Below are 20614 nucleotides of genomic sequence, written 5' to 3' on the forward strand. Positions count from 1 at the left end.
AAATGTATCTGTTCTGACTTACCTACAAATTCAACTTAAGAAATAACCTATCTTGTTCATAACTTGGGGATGCTTTATACAGTAGAGTCTCACTTTTCCAACATAAACGGGCCAGCAGAATGTTGGATAAGCGAATATGTTGGATAATAAGGAGGCATTAAAGAAAAGCCTATTAAACATCAAATTAGGTTATGATTTTACAAATTAAGCACCAAAACATCATGTTATACAACAAATTTGACAGAAAAAGTAGTTCAATACGCAGTAATGCTATGTAGTAATTACTGTATTTACGAATTTAGCACCAAAATATCACGATGTATTGAAAACATTGACTAAAAAAATGCGTTGGATAATCCGGAACGTTGGATAAGTGAGACTCTACTGTATATGGAACAAATGAATGTTGTGTTTGGACTATGGTCCCATCTCCAATATGCAATAGACTCTCATTTAACTGGCACCTATGGGGATAGGTAGATGCCAGATAAATGTAGTTTTTGGTTGTTTGAGACTTACCATTAAAATAAATGTAGTGAATACTATAGCCAATATTATATCACAACATGATAGTAAAGTTAAAGGTTTTCCCCTGACATTAAGTCTAGTCGTGTCCGACTCTGGGGGTTGGTGCTCATCTCCATTTCTAAGCCTAAGAGGCTGTGTTGTTCTTAGACACATCCAAGGTCATGTGGCCGGCATGACTGCATGGAATGCCCTTACCTTCCTGCTGGAGCGGTACCTATTGATCTACTCACATTTGCATGTTTTTGAACTGCTAGATTGGCAGAAGCTGGGACTAAGAGTGGGAACTCACTCCACTCCCCAGATCCGAACTGCTGACCTTTTGGTCAGCAAGTTCAGTTCAACATGCTACGTCACCAGAGGAAGGCTCCCTTCACAACGTGATATTTCTACTGAAATACAGTAATAAAAAGCAAAGACAAACACAACTTAAAAGCAAATGGAGACAAATAATGACAAATTTAACTTAATGTAGCACAATTTTAGTGTATTATAAAAAATAGTTTTGTAAATGCAGTATTATTTCTTCAATTCTCTTGCTTGAAGGTTCCGGCTGCTATAGTTTCAGTTAACCGGGAGTCTACTGTACCTCATGTTTGTATGTATATCAAAATAATTATTCTAAAATTTCCCTCTCATATAATCCAAAAAATGTCCAGTTCAGATTTAGCCTATATTAGAACTTCCCAACAAAATGCTAGTGCCTTTAAGGGGGGGGGGGGGTGTCATTCTTTAAACCTTATTATTTGTGTGTACTGTATTTTAGATTTTAAAATGAGAGCATTATCTATTACATTCTTAATCTCTGTAAACTGTTTTGTTTTTTCCATCTGAGGAACAAGGTAAAAATGCTACCATTAATTATAAAAAGTAAGTGTACTGTATATGTTTATATAAGAGGAGGAAAGTGAGGGTAAGAGAATAGGAATGTTAAAAACAGTTGTCTTTGCCATAAGGTAAAGTTAATGTAAAAAGAAGAGTAGCAAGTCGATGGCTGGCTCAACAGCAGCATGTGTGAAAAAGACCTTGGAGTCCTCGTGGACAACAAGTTAAACATGAGCCTACAATGTTATGTGGTGGCGAAAAAAGCCAATGGGATTTTGGCCTGCATAAATAGGAGTATAGTGTCTAGATCCAGGGAAGTCATGCTCCCCCTCTATTCTGCCTTGGTCAAACCACACCTGGAATCACACTGTGTCCAATTCTGGTCACCGCAATTGAAGGGGAGATGTTGACAAGCTGGAAAGCGTCCAGAGGAGGGCAACTAAAATGATCAAGGGTCTGGAGAACAAGCCCTATGAGAAGTGGCTTAAAGAACTGGGCATGTTTAGCCTGCAGAAGAGAAGGCTGAGAGGAGACATGATAGCCATGTATAAATATGTGAAGGGAAGTCATAGGGAGGAGGGAGCAAGCTTGTTTTCTGCTGCCCTGCAGACTAGGATGCAGAACAATGGTTTCAAACTACAGGAAACGAGATTCCACCTGAACATCAGGAAGAACTTCCTGACTGTGAGGGCTGTTCGGTAGTGGAACTCTCTGCCCCGGACTGTGGTGGAGGCTCCTTCTTTGGAGGCTTTTAAGTAGAAGCTGGATGGCCATCTGTCGGGAGTGCTTTGAATGAGATTTTCCTGCTTCTTGCAGAGGGTTGGACTGGATGGCCCACGAGGTCTCTTCCAACTCTATGATTCTATGATTCTATAAGTCATTCAGATTGTTTGGGCAGTTGAAATAGTTGCCAAGTAAGAAATAATCTTTCTTCAGGTGGGTCTACACCAGGGGTCTCCAAACTGTTCACGGCCAGTTCATGTTCCCTCAGACCGTTGGAGGGCCGGACTATAGTTTTTTAAAAAATTATGAACAAATTCCTATGCAGTGCACACTGCACATATTCTATTTTGAAGTAAAAAACCAAAAAACAAAACAGGAATAAATACAGCCTCAATGTTAATCATAAAATCATAATAAAAATAATAAAGAGAGTTGGAAGAGACCCCTTGGGCCATTTAGTCCAACCTCCTTCTACTTTTGTGCACTAACAAAGCACCCCTTAATAATTAATTATTAATTAAATAATGAAAATACCATTATAAACAAGCAAAGCCTTGGAAGGCACACACCAGGCGAGGGAGGAGATGGGAAAGGTGCGTGCCTTTCCCTCCTACCCCACACCACATGCACCTTCCTCGGCGGAGGAGGAGGGAGTTGCCGCTGCAGGGGGCGGATAAATGGCTTCAGTGGGCCACATGTGATCCTCGGTCCTTAGTTTGGGGACCTCTGGTCTACACTGTAGAATTAATGCAATTTGACATCACTAACTGTCATGGTTCAATGCAGTAGAATCATTGGAGTTTTGTTTAAACTTCTCTGCTAAAGAGTGCTGGTTCATCAAATGACAACTCTTCGTGATTCCATAGAATTGAGCCATGGCAATTAAAGTTGTGGTGAATGGAATTAATTTACATTGTAGATGCACGCTTAGTTTCAAATCACTACAATTTAGGGCAGTAATGTGAGAGAGCCACGTATAGCCCTAAATCAAACTAACCAATAGCAGTGTATCTGACAAAGATGCCAGGGAAATGTGCAGTGGGGGAAAGTGTACCCTTGAATGATTTTTTAAAGGAAGGTTTTTGATGTGCAGGAGAAAAAAAATGAAGCAGTACAAATGTGTACATATTTCTCTTATTGATTCTTGCAGGCTACTTTTTGATCATGGATGGTTATGCACAAATCTATGAGTTGAAGAGTACATTCTCAAAATACTTGTAAACCGCCCTGAGTCCCCTTCGGGGTGAGAAGGGTGGCATATAAATGTCACAAATAAATAAATAAATGTAGCTAGCAAGAAGTAGCTCTGAGTTATCCTTTTTTTCCATTACATTGACAGAAGCTGTTTTAGCTTCCTTCAAGTTGCCTATTGACTTATGGCAACTGTATGAATTTCATAGGGTTTTCTTAGTGAAGGAACACTTAGAGGTCGTTTTTCATTTCCTTCCTCTGAAATATAACCTGCAGCTCACGGTATTCTTTGGCAGAGACCATTCCAAGTACTAACCAGGCTTGACTCTGTTTAGCATCCAAGATCAGAAGGGATCTGGTGCCTTGATGGTATTTAGACAGGAGCAGCACAGTTGGATACCACTCTGTCTAAATACATAAGTAGCAGGTGGTTCCTGTCCTTACACTGAAATGGTAAAGTAGTTAACAACTGTATAGCTTAATATATAAATATAAACAATTCCATAAATATGTAGGATTTAAAAAACAACTGAATGTCTTGTGAAAGAAAAAGTTTTGTTATTATTTTATTTCTGTAAGTGACTGAAGGAGTTTCGGAGTTTCTGTTGGAAAAACCACATTTAACCCTCCCAAGCTTTCTTATCCAGTCCACTTTTTATTGGTTTTATTTATTGTTTTGATTTTCTAGACTAATATATGTGATGTCTAGAGCTGTTCACATATGGCTGGGAGTTTTTCCTATGTATCATAAAATATTCATTAAAAACTAAAAAATGTCATTTTTCAAGCATTTCATATTGCAGCGCTATATTTTTGTAGCTAATATTTTCTATAGAATTAAGCAATTCTGTCACTTAATGAATCTGCAGTTTGTTATATTGCACTATAGTGTTAAAATTTTGCTTTTTGTTGTTGTGTTTTTACAGGGTTGAATTACCACCTTCCTGAATGCCTCCTATTTCTGACCTTGTTTTAAAATTCTTTGAAAGGTTTGTTATCAGTTGGTGTAATAAGGCAGTCATTCCCCCCCCCCCCCCTCCCCAAAGAGAGCAAGAATGGCTGGTTTATTATACCAAATGGAAGCAAACCAGAGATAGACACACACACTTACTTTCTCCTTTCTGTTTTCTTTCCAATAACTATAACAGAAATACTGAGCATCTTGGGTGTACAGTTATCTTTCCAGATTTCCTGGATTAAAAATATAAAATCTTCATGAAAGTAAAAAAAAAAAAAAGAGAGAGAGAGAGAGAGAAATGAAATTGCTATTTTTTAAGCTGAGATAATACTTCTCTGGGAATTTCTAGGTCTTCCAGCATAATTGTAGATTTGTCTGCTAGAAGCTGACTATAGAATCACTCTGGAGAACCTAGAGATTCCTACAGTGTTCTCTCTAGGTCCTCCAGATCGGAGAAAGTTGAAGATGAAGCCATACTTGAGGACCCAGAGATTTCTAGAGATAACATTTTAAATCAAATCCATGAAAAATCAAATCCACAAAAGTCAAAAACACAAATGTGGAGTGTCGACTGTCTTGTAATTTTGTACTCTGCAATGAAGTGGTACTGGAGACCTTCAGGAGGAATAAATTGCATTTAGCCCATCACTAGCCCAACCAAGAAGGGTTGCAGTTTTCAGCCATATCCCCTCCCCAATACACGCACGCATCTAGCCACACATAAAAAAGATATAGAGTAGCCCTGGTGTTGGTGCTTAGGGGGAAACATTGTCTCCCACACCTGCCATGGCTGCCTACTCCAGTGTACAGACAGTCCCCAAGTTATGCTCTCTGGTGGGAGGTGGGAGGGGCCAACCCCCCACAAAACACGCCCCTTTCCCTGCACCTTCCTGTCATTGGTGCATAGACTCATAGAGTTAGAAGGGACCTCGAGGTCATCTACTCCAGTCCCTTGCTCTTTTAGGTAATCTCTAATTTAATGGCCCTCCCGTTTCCCAGCAATTAAACATTTATGTCTCCTCCTGGAGATTATTTTTGGTGGGTTGGGCCACCCAGACAGACTGCAGGAAGATTGGAAGCTCTGCTGCTTTATAAAAATTTAACCCCCAATATTCTAGCTCAGAAATATATTTCCTCAAAGGACACTGCCGTGACATGTGAGGACTTTGAAGAGAAGGACAGCAAGGGATTTGGAGGAGTGAGAACAAAGGAGTCAGAAGGAAACAGATTGAATGGGAAGAAATAAATGAAGAGAAAAATACTTTTATCTGCTAGCTGTAAATAAAAGACCAGATTAAGTGACTGTATCACCTATAGGAAATGGCAACTAAATGTTTAACTATTGATCTAGCAGATAATAATAGTCCCAAATAAATGACAAGCTTTATTTAAATGGTAGAATTCAAGAGGTTGACAGGGGCAAAAACTTTATTTACATTCAAGTAAATAGAACATGTAGTTAATCTTTTGCCTCTTCACTCCATATTTTGACAGATTTTCTATAAAATGTTGTTAGGCCATAAACAATGTAAGTCTGTTCAACTTGCTCAGTAGTTTTAGGGGTTAGCAAGAATGTAAATGATGTAATGAAATTTTGAATAAGTTTACTTGCTAATATAAATGTAGTAGTAATTTCCTGCTCTTTTTACACTTAAAAAGTATTTATAGGATGTCAAAAATAGGGACTTTATTGTTATTAGTAAAATTAATGCTTTCATTTGAGTCATATTCAACATTTATTCAGTAACAATAGAATGATTTTTAGAAACTTAGTTAATTTAAGCTCCAAATAGCAATAGTAGTTAAATATATCTGTGTTGCTTTGGAGTTCACAGAGCTTTGCCAGTTTGTTTAAGGAAAGTTTGAAGTTAAGAAAGCAAAATCTCTGCTAATGATATTCCTTATTTCAGTGTACAATAAGCCCTCAATGGATACTGAGATTTGGATCCAGGATTCCCCCATGGATGCCAAAATGCATGAATGCTCAAGTCCCATTATATATAATTATGTAGTGAAATGATATCTCATATAAAATGGTAAAACCAAGAATTTTGGAGGAGGGAAAACTTTCAAGCCTTGGATGGCTGAATCTGTGGATGCAGAATCCATGAATCGAATGGTTTATTGTATTTCAGTCAGGAGGAATGTGTAGCCTTCCACAAGACTATAATCTATGCCATTTATACATTCTCTACTGTGGTATATAGGATAGCAGAATCTGCCAGTTACTAGGGAACTTTGTGACGATGATTCCATCAGTCAGTTGGATCTTCTGCATCACAATTGTTTGCACCTGTTTAGTCCTATTTATAACCTGCCCGAGCTGTAAAATTCAAAGACATGTCAAACAGAATTGATAATAGAACCCAGGATATTTGATCACAGCCATCTGCCTTCATTAGTGTACCAAGAGTGACATTACCCTTGAAATGTCTTTTCAAAGGCAAAATGGAGTTTACTTTAATGGAAGCTAAACCTCCCAAGTGTCACTGTTTGTGCATATGGCACCAATCTATGCATCATCTTTTGAGCCATATGTCTTCATTCCTGTCTCTACAAGTTTATCAACTTAAGTTGACTAATCTGCAAAATTTATATCAAATCTGCTCTTCGTGAGTCTCAACATGATCCATTCCATAGTGCCAAATTATAACTATAACCAACTAGATTAGCAGAGGAAAGTCCAACAATCTGGCAACTAGATCATCCCAGCTTATCTTCTTCATCTATATTGGGGAATATTTGGGGGAAAATTTATGACACTTAAGACAAAGAGATTGAGATATGATATTGTACCTTCTTACCTTACAATGCAACTAGATGTTTGCATAAGTTGATCGCATAAACCCAGACTACAAAAACATATATACAACCTGTAATGAAATTGAAACTTTTGTTTTATTGCCCTTTGCCCCTGGTCCTCACATGATAAATAGGGGAGTGGCTTTTGCCTTTGAGCCATCTTAACTGACAACAGAAGTAGCATCAGAAACAAACTGACTCATCTTCTTCTCTGTGATTATTAACAACTTTACTAGGAGCCATGGTGGTGCATTGGGTTAAACCCTTGTGCCAGCTGGACTGCTGACCTGAGGGTTGGGTTGCTGACCTGAAGGTTGCCAATTTAAATCCGCGAGACGGGGCGAGTTCCCATCTGTCAACTCTAGCTTGCAGTGACATGAGAGAAGCCTCCCAGGAGGATGGTAACACATCAGGGCATCTAGGCAACATCTCTGTAGATGGCCAATTCTCTCACACCAGAAGCAACTTGCAGTGTGTTCTCAAGTCGCTTCTGACATGATTTAAAAAACAACTTTACTTGATGAAGAAGCCAGCAAAACATGGATTTTGCATTTTGATGCATTTTGTCTTTCAATTGTGTCCTGTAAATGTATCACTGTTTTGTGGATTTTGCATTTTGTTATATTTTGCTTTGATTGCTAGTTTTCTATGTGCTAGCATTGGTTTGTATAATTATATTCAGTATGACTTGTGTATCTGTGGGGGAGAACGGGCAACCATGGGTATGGGTGAACCCTATGAAAATGAATGACTTCTGCCAGGAGTTACTATTGAGACACCCCTGAGGACCTAGAAAATTGCTTGGTCATACAGAGTGACTTTGTGGGGAAATTCCAGTAGAAGCATAACATAAAATCACCTGAAGAATCTTGAAAATTCCTGGAGAGGAGCATGTTTTGTCAGATATAGATAGGTGAAACCACAGATACACGTTCTGTGGCACCTGTAGTACAAGGGTCATACTGTATTTATTTTTTCGGTAAAAAAATCCAATTATGTCCTCATGTCTAGAAATAAATTTACCAACCCTTTCTCTTCTATTGGGAACTAGACTATGGTAGGGGGAGAAGAATATATCTTTGTGTTCACTCTGTCACCAATACCTTTGTTTTAGTGAAAGCAAAAGGTATCATTGGACAAAAGGCAATAAGCACTCTGCTTGTTATCCATCTCCCTCCCTCCCTCCCTTTCTGTCTCACTTTCTCCCTCTTTTTTCCAAGCTAACTTCCAGGGATAAGCCCGAACACTGAAAGCTAGTCCCTGGGCTCATCCCTGGCTCAAATTAAGCCCTGCAACAGAGAATTATATTTTGATATGTGTGGCGATTTTTCTGTCAGAAGCTGACAATCAAAGTTGTTTTCTCACTAAAAAGCAGCCTGGGTTTTTCTTTCCTGATCAGAAAAGCCTTTACTTCATCTGTTTCTTCTCCAGTGATTATGCTTCTCTTTTCTGTTGTTCCTTCCCAACCTCAAATGGGTGCTGCTATACCTCTCACTGATGCTTATGTCTTGAATAATTTTAAACACTTTTATGTTGCAAGCAAGGCGATGCTCAAAATCCATTTCAGCAGTTGCTAATTTGGCAATAATAGTAGTCTCCACAATGGCAATTAATGAACAAAGGAACATTGCACTTTGTGACCTAGCAACCAGGTTTCCCTTTAAACTGGTTTCTCCCTCTCTCCCTTTTTCTTTCTTATTTTTTTTGCACATTACATGTCAAAATCCCCAGAGAACAGCAGTGTTAAATTGCTTTGTGTGTGGCTGATCTTTCACCATTTGGTGGCAATGCTTCTTCCCCTCCCCCCACCACACACTCTCTCCCTCTCGTATTAGGTTTCATTCATCACTTTCTTTTATTTTGATTAGCTATAATTTCTCATTAGTGTTATTATTTCTTAAGATTTAGCAGTACCAAAGAGAGCAAACAGCTATCTCTCTTAAGGCTGCCAAGAATAGTAATCATTATAGTGTTTTGAATACCTTTCCGTGTTTTGAGGAGCTTCGTTATATCATTGTTTTTGTTGATCATGTTCCCTCAAAATTACATAAACCCTGGTTTTACATTTGTAACTATCAACACTTTATTTTACTTTTATGCTTTGTACATCATCCTATCTAGCTCTTGTTCTTGCATATCTTGCAAGCTGTGAAGAGCCTTTATAAATAGCCATTCATAAATAGTCATTGCAGTAGCAAAAGATACCTACCAAATTGATTCCTGTTCTAAATGTATGTATCTGGACAATGTTTTGGTATATGTATTTCAAAATATATACAGTATACCTGATATCTCGATATTAAGGAAATAAGCACAAAAAGTATACACACAAAAGAGAGGGGGCTAAAAGAAGAGACAATTTTTAATTATTTCAATGCTGTATATATCGCACAGTAAAATGTGTATTAATCACCATCATGTTAGAAATATTTTTATCAACTTTAAAGAGGTTGTGGTGCTGCTTTGGTAAATTTCCACTATCTTTCACAAATATAAGCTTTGCAAAGAAAACATTACTCTTGGGAAATAACATCCTTTCTGTTAGCAGCCAGCACACAAAATAGAGAACTTTGTTTTAAATCATTTCCCCTTTGCATACTCTCAATTTTGTATGGTATTTTATGTATTTATGAAGCAAGCTGAGTTTATCTCACCTCTTTCTTTACCCATTCTATAGGTCGCTATAGCCTATTCGTGATCTCCATATTCTTTCCTTCCATTGATCTCTCAGTCTTTTTTCACCATCTCTCTCCCTACTCCTTTCGCATACTGTTTTTCAATCGTAATCCTCTTCTTCCATGGTGAGCATATGTGACTTTCATGGAAATTAGCACACCAGGCATATCATGGAGAGTTAAGATGGCTACTTACCTACAGATAATGAGAAAAGCTGATGCTAGCTACTCTAAGAAGGGGAAGCAATTCAGAGAGAATGGCCCTCATCCCAGTTCTGTTGTGGATAGACTTAAGCAGACTTTAAACTGCTCCCACAAACATAGGAAAGAGCTGTAAAAAGTGAATATTATATCATTCCTTTATTTTATTGTGCAAGGAAAAGAGAAGAAGACACCTAGTATGGTGATGATGCTCTTAAACAATTTGCTACAGCCAAACACATTCACATACAGCAATTATAGTTGAGGGGGGGGGGGGGTTAAATATAATTGGTTAGCCCATAAAGAGTCATCTGGCTATATCTTTGTTTTGCTGTTGTGTCCACATCATTCCAACTTATGATGACACTATGGAGGACCTATCATGGAGTTACTTGGCAAGATTAGTTCACTATGCTTTAACTATTACCTTTCTCTTAGGTCAAGAGACATTTTGACTTGGTTAGTGAATTATAGTGGCTGAACAGAAATTTGAACCTTCATCTCCTATGATTCTAGTCAAACTCTGAAACAATTGCACCGTAATGGGCCTTAATAAACTAGGCATCTCTTAGGGCTGCTTCTTCATTTTGTTCTTGTGCTTATGTGTTTTCTTTCTCTGGCTTATATTGTATAGGCATGATCTATAGATTATCTTTTGTTGATTCATCTTGTTTCAGAGTTGACCAATCATTTTGACTCCTTTGTTCTCACTCCTCCAAATCCCTTGCTGTCCTTCTCTTCAAAGTCCTCACATGACATGGCCGTGCCTTTTGCTCATTTTTAAAATTCAATTGAAAGTTTCCATGTATACAAATACTGGCCTGTTTTGAAGAAATATAATTCTGTGCTAGAATATTGGAGGTTAAATTATTTCATGGGAAAATAATAATATCATTCCATTTCCTTTTCCCTTAAAAGTCTGAACAGTAAAAAGAACTACATATATATTTAGGGTTTCTGTGGCTTTAGTAGAAGAGTGGCTTCCTTTGTAAAACCAATATTCATTCATTTTTTAAATCCCATATCAGTAGTGAAATTATATTGGAATCCTGATAGAATTGCTCCTTTTAGCTCACAATATTTTGCATCCTCAGAATAGCCTCAGAATAGCAGTACTATTTTTGAGAGTCATATGCTTCCAGGCATTGTGCTTTATGCTTTCTGTACCTGTAAGATTTGCAAATCATATTTATTAGACATAAAAGCTCTGGTTAAGTTTGGAGGGCTAAAGATGACTTACAGTTGTGCAACTGCAGGGTCCAACATTTTATAGGTGTACCATAAGTGGAACTCTTCTTTAAAACATGTGCATGTTTGTAGTTTTATTGCTGCTTTGTGTAGTTTCATATATTTTTCTCTCTCATCTTTTTAATCAGAACCTCCTGGCAAGGATGTTGGTCCAACTCTAGGTTTGAAGAAATCAAGTTCCCTAGAGAGTCTCCAGACAGCTGTTGCTGAAGTGAAAAAGAACGAGCTTCCTTTCTATAGGCCCAAACCTCACATGGTCCGTGGTAGAGGGTGCAATGAGAGCTTCAGAGCTGCCATTGATAAATCCTACGATGGACCTGAAGATTTTCCAGAAGGTGTGTGCCTCACATTTTTTCTTCTCCTTTTTTTCAAAATAGACTTCCTAAACATTGTGCTATTGTTCAATTGCTGTGGACTACTACTCCTGACTTCTCAATTCGGTTTAACATAGGAGGAAAAGGGAAGGAGGACATTTGAATCAAGAGCTTACTGTGGAAACTCTCTTTGAATTCTGATGTTGAGGATACTTTTCAGCATATCTGAAGGCATGACTGAACTTTATGGTTCTAAAACCAGTAGTTAGTCACAACATGATTAAACGCAAATAATAAATGTGAAATTAGTATGACTTCCATTGATTCAATGGCTCCACTGTAGTCTGAACTGACAATGTATACACAACAAAGCCAAATTCAGACGTCTCATTTTTCCTGGACTTTTGGCAATGTCACAGAAGCCTGACCCACTTTTAAATTTCATGAATATATCCTTGGCTTTTTTTGTGTTTTCTGATTCATCGTCTTTGACCGGAGGTTAGAGGAGGGGTGGTTCATGGTTGGATGGTAGCTTTAAATTTCAGGAAAAAAACCAATAGTACTCTGTAAGTTTTGGTTACACCTCAGTATGACTATGGATCATGATCCACTGGTAGCAAACCCATTAGGAATTGATTCACTGCAATCACCATTCAGTAGTTTTTGGAAATAGCTACTTAGGCCACTTCTGCACAGGCCTAAAACCTGGGAGAAATTGGCATTTGAAATGCTGGGTTCTCTTGGGTTTGCAGTCAAATCACCAGCCAAAACCCCATCATTTTGTTGGGGTGGTGGCTAGATATCCTCTTGGGTCCATCTGAGATGGGCCCGGGGGTATTGTCCCTGACCCCCTATTTACACCTATAACCTATCAAAAGAAGCTTTCTACTCGAGACCTGCAAATGAAGGCAAGCCTCTACAGTAGGTTTTAGTGGTTAATGAGGGACAGGTAGGGGAGGTTGGCACTGCCATCCTACCCCGCTGGGCTACCGGAGCCTGACAAGGCAGGATGGCTGTGTGGATTGACCCTTGGGATCATGGATGGCAATCCCGACAGTTCATCCCCATATCCCCTGGAAGGTCTGCATTTTTCCATGTATTTATTAACCTGGAGTAACCCTGGGACCTTAGATGTGCCCTTAGAACAGTGGTTCTCAACCTGTGGGTCCCCAGGTGTTTTGGCCTACAACTCCCAGAAATCCCAACCAGTTTATCAGCTGTTAGGATTTCTGGGAATTAAAGGCAAAACATCTGGGGACCCACAGGTTGGGAACCACTGCCTTAGAATATTTGTATTTGACAGCACTGATACAGATATAATCATAAAATGTGTGCTCATGAATTTGAAATCCACTTATGATCTCTTAGTTCTTTGACTGGCTTAACCTTTAAATCTGTGTATCCCAAGGAGCAATGTGTATATTTTACTTTAAATTCTAGTATCACCAACTATATTATTTTTCCGAATCTGGAAAATAAGAACCAATAATTGGCAAAAGAGCCCTATTGGAATTAATTGGGTAAGTTATATAGTCTTTGCTAAATGAAATGTTAAATAAAAGTTCAATGAAAGTGAATTATAAGACACCATTGATGCATACCATACTTGTCATTTTAATTGTTACATGTAATGCCCCAGGTCTGTATTTATTAATTTTCTTTCCCATTCTGCAGATGGCATGTCAGATAAGAGCTCTCTCTCTGGTCAGGAAGTGCAAAACTTTCATGCCAGTTCTGAATTAGAAGATGTGGAAGGCAAGGCAAAAAAATACAAGAAGACCAAAGACAAATCAAAAATGAAAGACAAGAATAAAAAATTGAATTTGAAGAACAAATCTAAAATGAAGGAAAAGGACAAGAAAGAAGAAAACGAAGACCCAGAGAGAAAAACAAAAAAGAAAGGCTTGGGTGCCATGTTGAGGTAAAGTCAAATTATATTTTTAAGATCTTGCTTTTATTTTTCTTGGAATTTATTGATTGATATGATGGAAGGGTGCTCAATGGATTTGCATCTAAAAAAATACAGGATGGGGACCAGGTTGGTGTGTGTCAGGTTAGAGGGACATGATACTCTTCTCTTTCAAGTTGTCCATTAACTTGCTACCGGTTGAGAAAGAGACCTCTTGCCCAAGGCTTTAATTCTTTTATACTTAGACTGATACGTGAAATGGAGATCAGCTGCCAATAAAAGGGAAAGATGAAGTAGATCAACCAAATTGTAAAAGTGAAGGTTTGGCTGGACTGGTCACACAAATGAGTAGACTCTCACAGATGAGAGCAGTTGTTGTTTACGTCAACTGTTTGGACTTTACTTTATGTGCAATATCTTGTGAAAGTATTACTTCAGCCTTAAATTTAGTCAGGAGCAATATGAGAGTTTTTTAAAAAAAATTAAAAGCCATTATAGAAATCATGCTGTGACAACTGTGAAAAATTTATGTGCTGTGTGTTTTTATATAGCAGAGCAGGAACTTTAATCTCATGACAACCCCAACCATTGCAATTTGGGTCAGTGTGAAGACAGTAATCCGTTTGTCACTTCCTTAGTGCTTAAGTATGTCTAACGTGGTGCTTGCTCATCCAAAAGGGTGTTATAGGAAAGCATATTCTTGAGTTTTCTGAATTGGATGATGGGTATTAAGTTCTTAATTTGTGGCCTGGTTAGTGTAGTTATCTGACCTGAAATCATCTCAGTCAGTGTATTTTTTCGCTGCAGAGCCAAAGCTGTGGCTTTACTTTTAAATTAAGTTAAATAAAATCTGAACCTTTTAAATCACCAGGAGAATATGACATATGCCATAGTGTGCTGTTACTCTGAGGCCTCATCCCAGAGTAGTTGTTAGAGGAATGGTGGATAATAAATGTAATGTGGCTGTGGCCCTGTTATTACCTTTTCCAGATAGTGGTTGTAAAATTCCTAGGTTTACCCTTCACTTTTTATGGGCATGAAGGTAAGTTAGCTAATGGACTGCAGCCATACCAATGAAAATTTAATAGTTAGCTCCCTATAGACAACCAGTAGACTGGAGCTGCAGCGTTTTGATTTTTGAAGTGTGGGCTCTGTTTCTGGCCTTTTCGGTAGAAAAGCAAATTTGAACAACCATCCACGATGCAGAACCCAACAACCTCTTCTTATGCTTCCCAATTGGGATGGAGTTCTAGTAAGGCTGTTTTTTTAGTAGAGGTATATGAAATGCCAAAAATCCGTTTTATTTGTATTTACAAAATTCGAGCAACTCCCATTTTTTAAAAGTGTTTTGAAAAATTTGTAAGGGGTCCATATTGTATCTAATATGAACTTCAAAAAAAATGTTAGTTTTTTGTTTTGTTATTCGCACATTTGCACCAATGGGTACACATCTGGTGCTACTCAGTGATACTAGACTAGAATTCTTCTTCTCACTTGACCCCAAAATGCTATGTTTATTTGTTGTTTGTATTAATATTGGTCCTGCAGCAACAGCAAGCAACAGCAGCACTCCCTGGCAATAATAACTTTTTAAAATAACGTTATTCTTGTATCCCGCCACCATCTCCCCGAAGGGACTTGGGGCAGCTTACACAGGGACTAGCCCAAAAAATACAACATAGCATTACATACAACAGTAATTAAAACAGTAATTTAAAACAATATAATAAAGGTATAAACAACATAACATAACAGTTACTTTAAAAGCCTGTGCGTCGATTGCTACATACAGCAGAGGGTGACTAGTGCAAGAGCTCCGAAAAATCCATAGGTAAAATCAGGGCAAATAGGGAAAGAACAAGGGAACAGTTCCATTAAAGGGCTAAAACATATAGAGTGAGGAACAATGATAAAGTGCCATACATATTTGTAAACAGATTGCATGTCTGATGGGCTTATTCACTCAAACGCCCACTTTTTTTCAATTCCTGGCAGAAGATAGGCATTGAAGGAGCCAACCTAATCTCCCTAGGGAAAGAGTTCCAGAGCCAGGGGGCCACCACCAAGAAGGCCCTCTCCCTCGTCCCCACCAGTCGTGCTTGGGATAGAGGTGGGAGCAAGAGAAGGAACACCCCGGAAGATCTTAGGGCTCACCCAGGTTCATAGGGGAGGAGGCGATCATGGACATAGGCAGGTCCTGAACCTTTTAGGGCTTTATAGGTAATAACCTGCGCCTTGAATTGGGCCCGGAAACTTATCGGTAGCCAGTGGAGCTGCTTGAACAGGAGGGTTGACCGCTCTCTGTAGCTTGCTCCCGTTATTAATCTGGCCGCTGATCTTTGTACCAGCTGTAGTTTATTTATTTTATTTATTACAGTAGTTCTACTCTGCCCTTCTCACCCAATAGGGGATTCAGGGCGGCTTACAAATATAAAACACACATATAAACAATTACAATAACATTTAAATTCAATATAAAATTAAGCTAATTAAAACCTTCATAAATCACACATATAAATATACATTTAGGTGCGTTCCAAATCCAAGCCGGATCTGTCATTGTATCCTGAAACATATAGTTGTAGTTAATGCTGCTTCTATTGTTCAAAAGCCTGGTCCCACAACCAGCCTGACAGATTTCACTTGGAAGGGCATTCCATAGGCAAGGGGCCACCACTGAAAAGGCCCTGTCTCTTGTCCCGCCAGTCGCAGGTGGGACCGAAAGCAGGGCCTCCCCTGAAGATCTTAAATTATGTGGTGGGTCATAGCGGGAGACATGTTCAGACAAGTAAGCTGGGCCCAAACCGTTTAGTTTCCAAACTGTCTTCAAAGGCAGCCCCACGTAGAGTGCATTTCAGTAATCTCATCTGGAGGTAACTAAGGCGTGGACCACCATGGCCAAGTCAGAGTTCATGAGGTATGGTCGCAGCTGGTGCACAAGTTTTAACTGTGCAAAGGCCCTTCTGGCCACCGCCAACACCTGAGCATCAAGTGTCAGTGCTGAGTCCAGGAGGACCCCCCAGATGCGGACCTGTACCTTAAGAGGGAATGCGACCTCGTCGAGACATGTTGCTACCCTATGCCCCAATCAGCTACACGACTGACCTGGAGGACCTCTGTCTTGTCAGGATTAAGTTTCAGCTTGTTTGCCCTCATCCAGTCCATCACAGCAGCCAGGCATCAATCAAGGACCCGAGGGGCTTCCTTGGAATTTGGTGGAAAAGAGTAGTAGAGTTGAGTGTCATCTGCATAAAGATGGCACCCAACTCCCAAACTCCGGATGACCTCACCCAGCAGTTTCATGTAATGTTAAAAAGCATGGGAGATAGAATAGAGCCTTGCGGGACCCCACAGGTCAATGGCCAGGGGTCCAAGCAGCAGCTTCACCAACTGGGAATGGCCCTCCAGGAAGGAGTGGAGTCATTGCAAAGCAACACCCCCAATATCCATTCTGGAGAGCCTCCACAGAAGGATAACATGGTCAATGGTATAGAAAGCCGCTGAGATGTCCAAGAAAACTAATAGGGTCACACTCTCCCTATCAAATTCTCTGCGGAGGTCATCCATCAAAGCGACTAAAGCTGTCTCAGTACCATGACCAGGCCTGAACCCAGACTGTGATGGATCTAGATAATCAGTCTCTATCAGGAACCCCTGGAGCTGCGAAGTGGCCACCCGCTCCAGAACCTTGCCCAAAAAGGGAAGATTTGAAATTGGCCAGTAGTTGTTAAGTACTGATGGATCAAGGGACGCCTTTTTCAGGATCAGTTTACCCAATGCCTGTTTTAAGATAGATGGAAAAATTCCCTGATCCAGTGAGGAATTTATTATCCTCACAAACCAATTTACCAGCCCCCCACTGGCAAGTTTTATTAGCCAAGATGGGCAAGGATCTGAAGCACATGTGGTCGCCCTCACAACTCTAAGGATCCCCTCGACTTCATCAGGGTGAACAGTCTGAAACGAATCCATTAACACTGGACAAGCAGGTGCCTCAGTTACCTCCATAGATACTGCATTAAGGCTGGCGTCTAAATCAGAGTGTATCCAAGCGACTTTGTCTACAAAATGATAGGCAAACTCACCACATTGAGTTGTCAGGTGGTCAGGAACAGCTCCCCCCCCCCATCAAAAGGATGGAGGAGCTCCCCACACCACCCAAAACAACTCAGCTGGTCTATTAGTTGCAGACGCAATGTGGTCAGTCAAGAAATCTTTTCTGGCTGCCCACAATGCAGCGGAGTAGACCTCAAGAGAAGCTCTAGCCCGTGTTTGATCGGATACACCTCGACATTTACGCCAGATGCATTCCAGTCTCCATCTCATTTGCTTCATCACGGCCAGCTCCTCAGAGAACCAAGGAGCTGAGCTGACTCTACATGATGATAGGGGACATTCAGGGACAATTGTGTCTACCGCCCTGGCCATCTCAGTGTTATAGAGATCAACCAAGGCTTCAACAAAATCACCAGCCTCCATGACGGGAGAATCCCCAAGAGACCTCAGGAATCCATTTGGATCCATAAGTCTCCTGGGGTCGACCATCTTAATCATTCCACCACCCCTACAGAGGCTTTGAGCTGTGGTTAGTCTAAAACTGACCAGGTGATAGTCAGTCCATGACAATGGAAGACTGTTTTGCTCTTCCACACTGACTTTTCCTCCATCCACAACAAAAACTAGATCTAACGTGTGTCCCGCCTGGTGTGTTGGTTCAGAAATCATTTGGGACAGATTCATGTCATGGTAACCATGAAGTCCTGTACTGAGCCAGAAAGGGTGGACTCCGCGATGATGTTGAAGTCTCCCAGAACAATAAAGTGCTGGGACTCCAACACCAGGCTTGGGACCATCTTGGCGAGCTCAGGCAGCGAGACTGCTGTGTTGCGGAGTGGCTGGTACACAAGCAGAATCCCCAACCTGTTTCAGTTTCCAACTTTCTGGTGGACATAATCAAACCCGGAAGATTGTGGAACGGGGCACCTGATCAGGGAGATAGAATCTCAATTGACCACTGAACTCCACCTCCCTGATCCCCAGACCTGGCCTGCGGATGCACTCCGAAACCCAGAGGACACAGCTGGGTGAAGTTGACCCCTGCCAACTCATCCAACCAGGTCTCGGTAATACATGCCAGATCCACTTTTTCATCCAGGAATAAATCCTGGATGGCTGCTATTTTGCCGTTACGGATCTGGCATTTAACAGCAGGACGTTAAGTCCAGGGGGACCGTTCATGTAGGCTATCCGGCCTATATCTCCACAGGGTCGCAAGGATTCTCGTGCGCTTCTCCCTGGATTGATAGAACCGATTGCGTCCTCTCCTACCCCACACAGCCTCGATGGCCATGCGGGAATTTTGTAAAATAAAGCACACGGTGCACTTTGAGGAATTGAATTATACTTTAAAAACCAATAAAAAGGAAAGCATAAAGACTAGACTAGTAGATTAGAATTAAAATAGATAACTAAATAAAGAAAGCAGCTTGTAGAAAGAAATCCAAAGAGGAAAAAACAGAACCCCCCCCCCCCCAATGAATCCTAAATGGAACAGCCCTCCACACACACACAAACATGAAAAGAAAAATGTCAACGATTCTAAAAGGATCGTTAAACTCAGCTGTGGCAGTCCTAAATGGAATACAAGGACCAACCAGAACACCAACCAGAGAAATGCTTGTGCATGGCACATGCACAAGCATTCGAGAATGAACAAATTCAGTTCCTAGCTCCTACACTACCCTCAACTCCCAGCTCTCGCCCATTTGGCAGCAGAGGCAACGTGGCTCCTGTATTTAAAAAAAAAAATTCCAGCAGTGTCTCCTCTCTTCCCCTCTCCCTCAGCCCTGATAGGTTGAGGAGAGCATGTGACATGCCAAGCTTGGCTGCGCCACAAGGGTTTGATTGTGCTGAAAAAGAAGCTAACTCACTGCAACTTACGAAAAGTTACAACTTCTTACAAAAACTTCATAGATTTGGTGTTTTAATTCATTTGGGGCAGGGGACACACCATTGTCTTTCTAAAGTGGATCGTAAGTATGGATTTTCCAAATCACTTACGACTTACAACGCGCGTCTGAATTTTTGCACAGGCCTATTTTATAGTGTCATTTCTCTGGTTGGTGCTTGTATAGCACTGTCTCTCTTTCTGCAATTGATTTACTCACTTACTAGAGGGGCAAGGGTTGCTTCCTATAAAGAAGGAGGAATACTTATATACAGTCCTGATGTATGTTAGAGTTGTATATTTTAAAGAATCTGTTTTCTGTTAGGTTCTACTATATTAAGTGTGTAAGAGGATTAATAAAGTACCTAATGTGAGCTGTAATGCTATTTTCTTCTTTGAAAATATTACATGTCCCTGGCAACAATTAATTTTGGAATATTTACTCTCATTTTCACAGTATGGGCCACTTGGTTGTGGCCAAGTAAGGTTGGGGGCTGGCTAATCTGCCAACATTGCTTTAAGCTAAACACCTAAATGGTTTTAATTTTTATTTTAGCTCGAAGAGAAAATACATATATTTATTATTACATGAATAAATATTGCAACTGTATTTTTATGACCAACAGAGTTGACTCTATAATGGTATTGCTGAATAAGACACAATAATATTAATCCCTTGATTCCCATGGATACCTGGCTTCTACGATCCTAAATCAGGAGGCTCACGCCAACAATGGGACAGTCCTGGAGTACTTTGTGTGTGTGTGTGTATCCACATGTGTGCAAGCAAATTCTCACAGTTTGTCAGTGGCATTGGCATTAAAAGTGTACTTGACCTCTTTTGAAGGATAGGAGCATTGGACGAAGAACCTTCAGTTTCTTTTTTCTCTGTCCACCCACAAGATTGCGTCTCCCAACCTTTTCATCTTGCGAGTATGTATGCTGCTTCCCATTCTCTAGTGCTGCATAACTAATTGTTTTTAGTGCTATTTAATGAAGCTGGAAAAGTGATAGAAATAAATGGTACTGCAAAGAGAGAAATAAATTACAATCAGAAACTATTTAGAACATTTTGTGAGGCCTTCATTTTTAATTTTTCTGCCCTGATTTATCTATACTGTACAAAACTGTCAGTTGTGGAGTAAAACTACCATGTTTTAGTGATTGCAGTCTAAGGGGGTAGATGCCGTAATTAATCTGAGAATATATGCACAGCCCATTTGTCATGCCATTAAGAAAATATTGGCTGTTTTATGACACACTTCCCTTCTTTCCCTTGCAATCTTGATTACTTCT

The 20614-nt window shown here is 39.9% G+C and overlaps 1 protein-coding gene across 4 annotated transcripts in view; it reads left to right on the forward strand.

Annotated features, from left to right (window-relative positions):
* pard3b (par-3 family cell polarity regulator beta) overlaps positions 1–20614 on the forward strand; it is a 691700-nt gene that overhangs the window by 407425 nt on the left and 263661 nt on the right. For all 4 annotated transcript variants that reach the window (XR_010002345.1, XM_062969128.1, XM_008114949.3 and 1 more), the window contains 2 exons: positions 11277–11483; positions 13137–13383. Coding sequence is in view for 3 of the 4 variants with exons in the window: in XM_062969128.1 (XP_062825198.1) it covers positions 11277–11483; positions 13137–13383 (454 nt within the window). In the remaining variant the exon portion in view is untranslated. The remainder of the gene's footprint in view (positions 1–11276; positions 11484–13136; positions 13384–20614) is intronic.

The sequence above is a fragment of the Anolis carolinensis genome, chromosome 1 (genome assembly GCF_035594765.1).
Source record: "Anolis carolinensis isolate JA03-04 chromosome 1, rAnoCar3.1.pri, whole genome shotgun sequence".
Taxonomy (NCBI): Eukaryota; Metazoa; Chordata; class Lepidosauria; order Squamata; family Dactyloidae; genus Anolis; species Anolis carolinensis.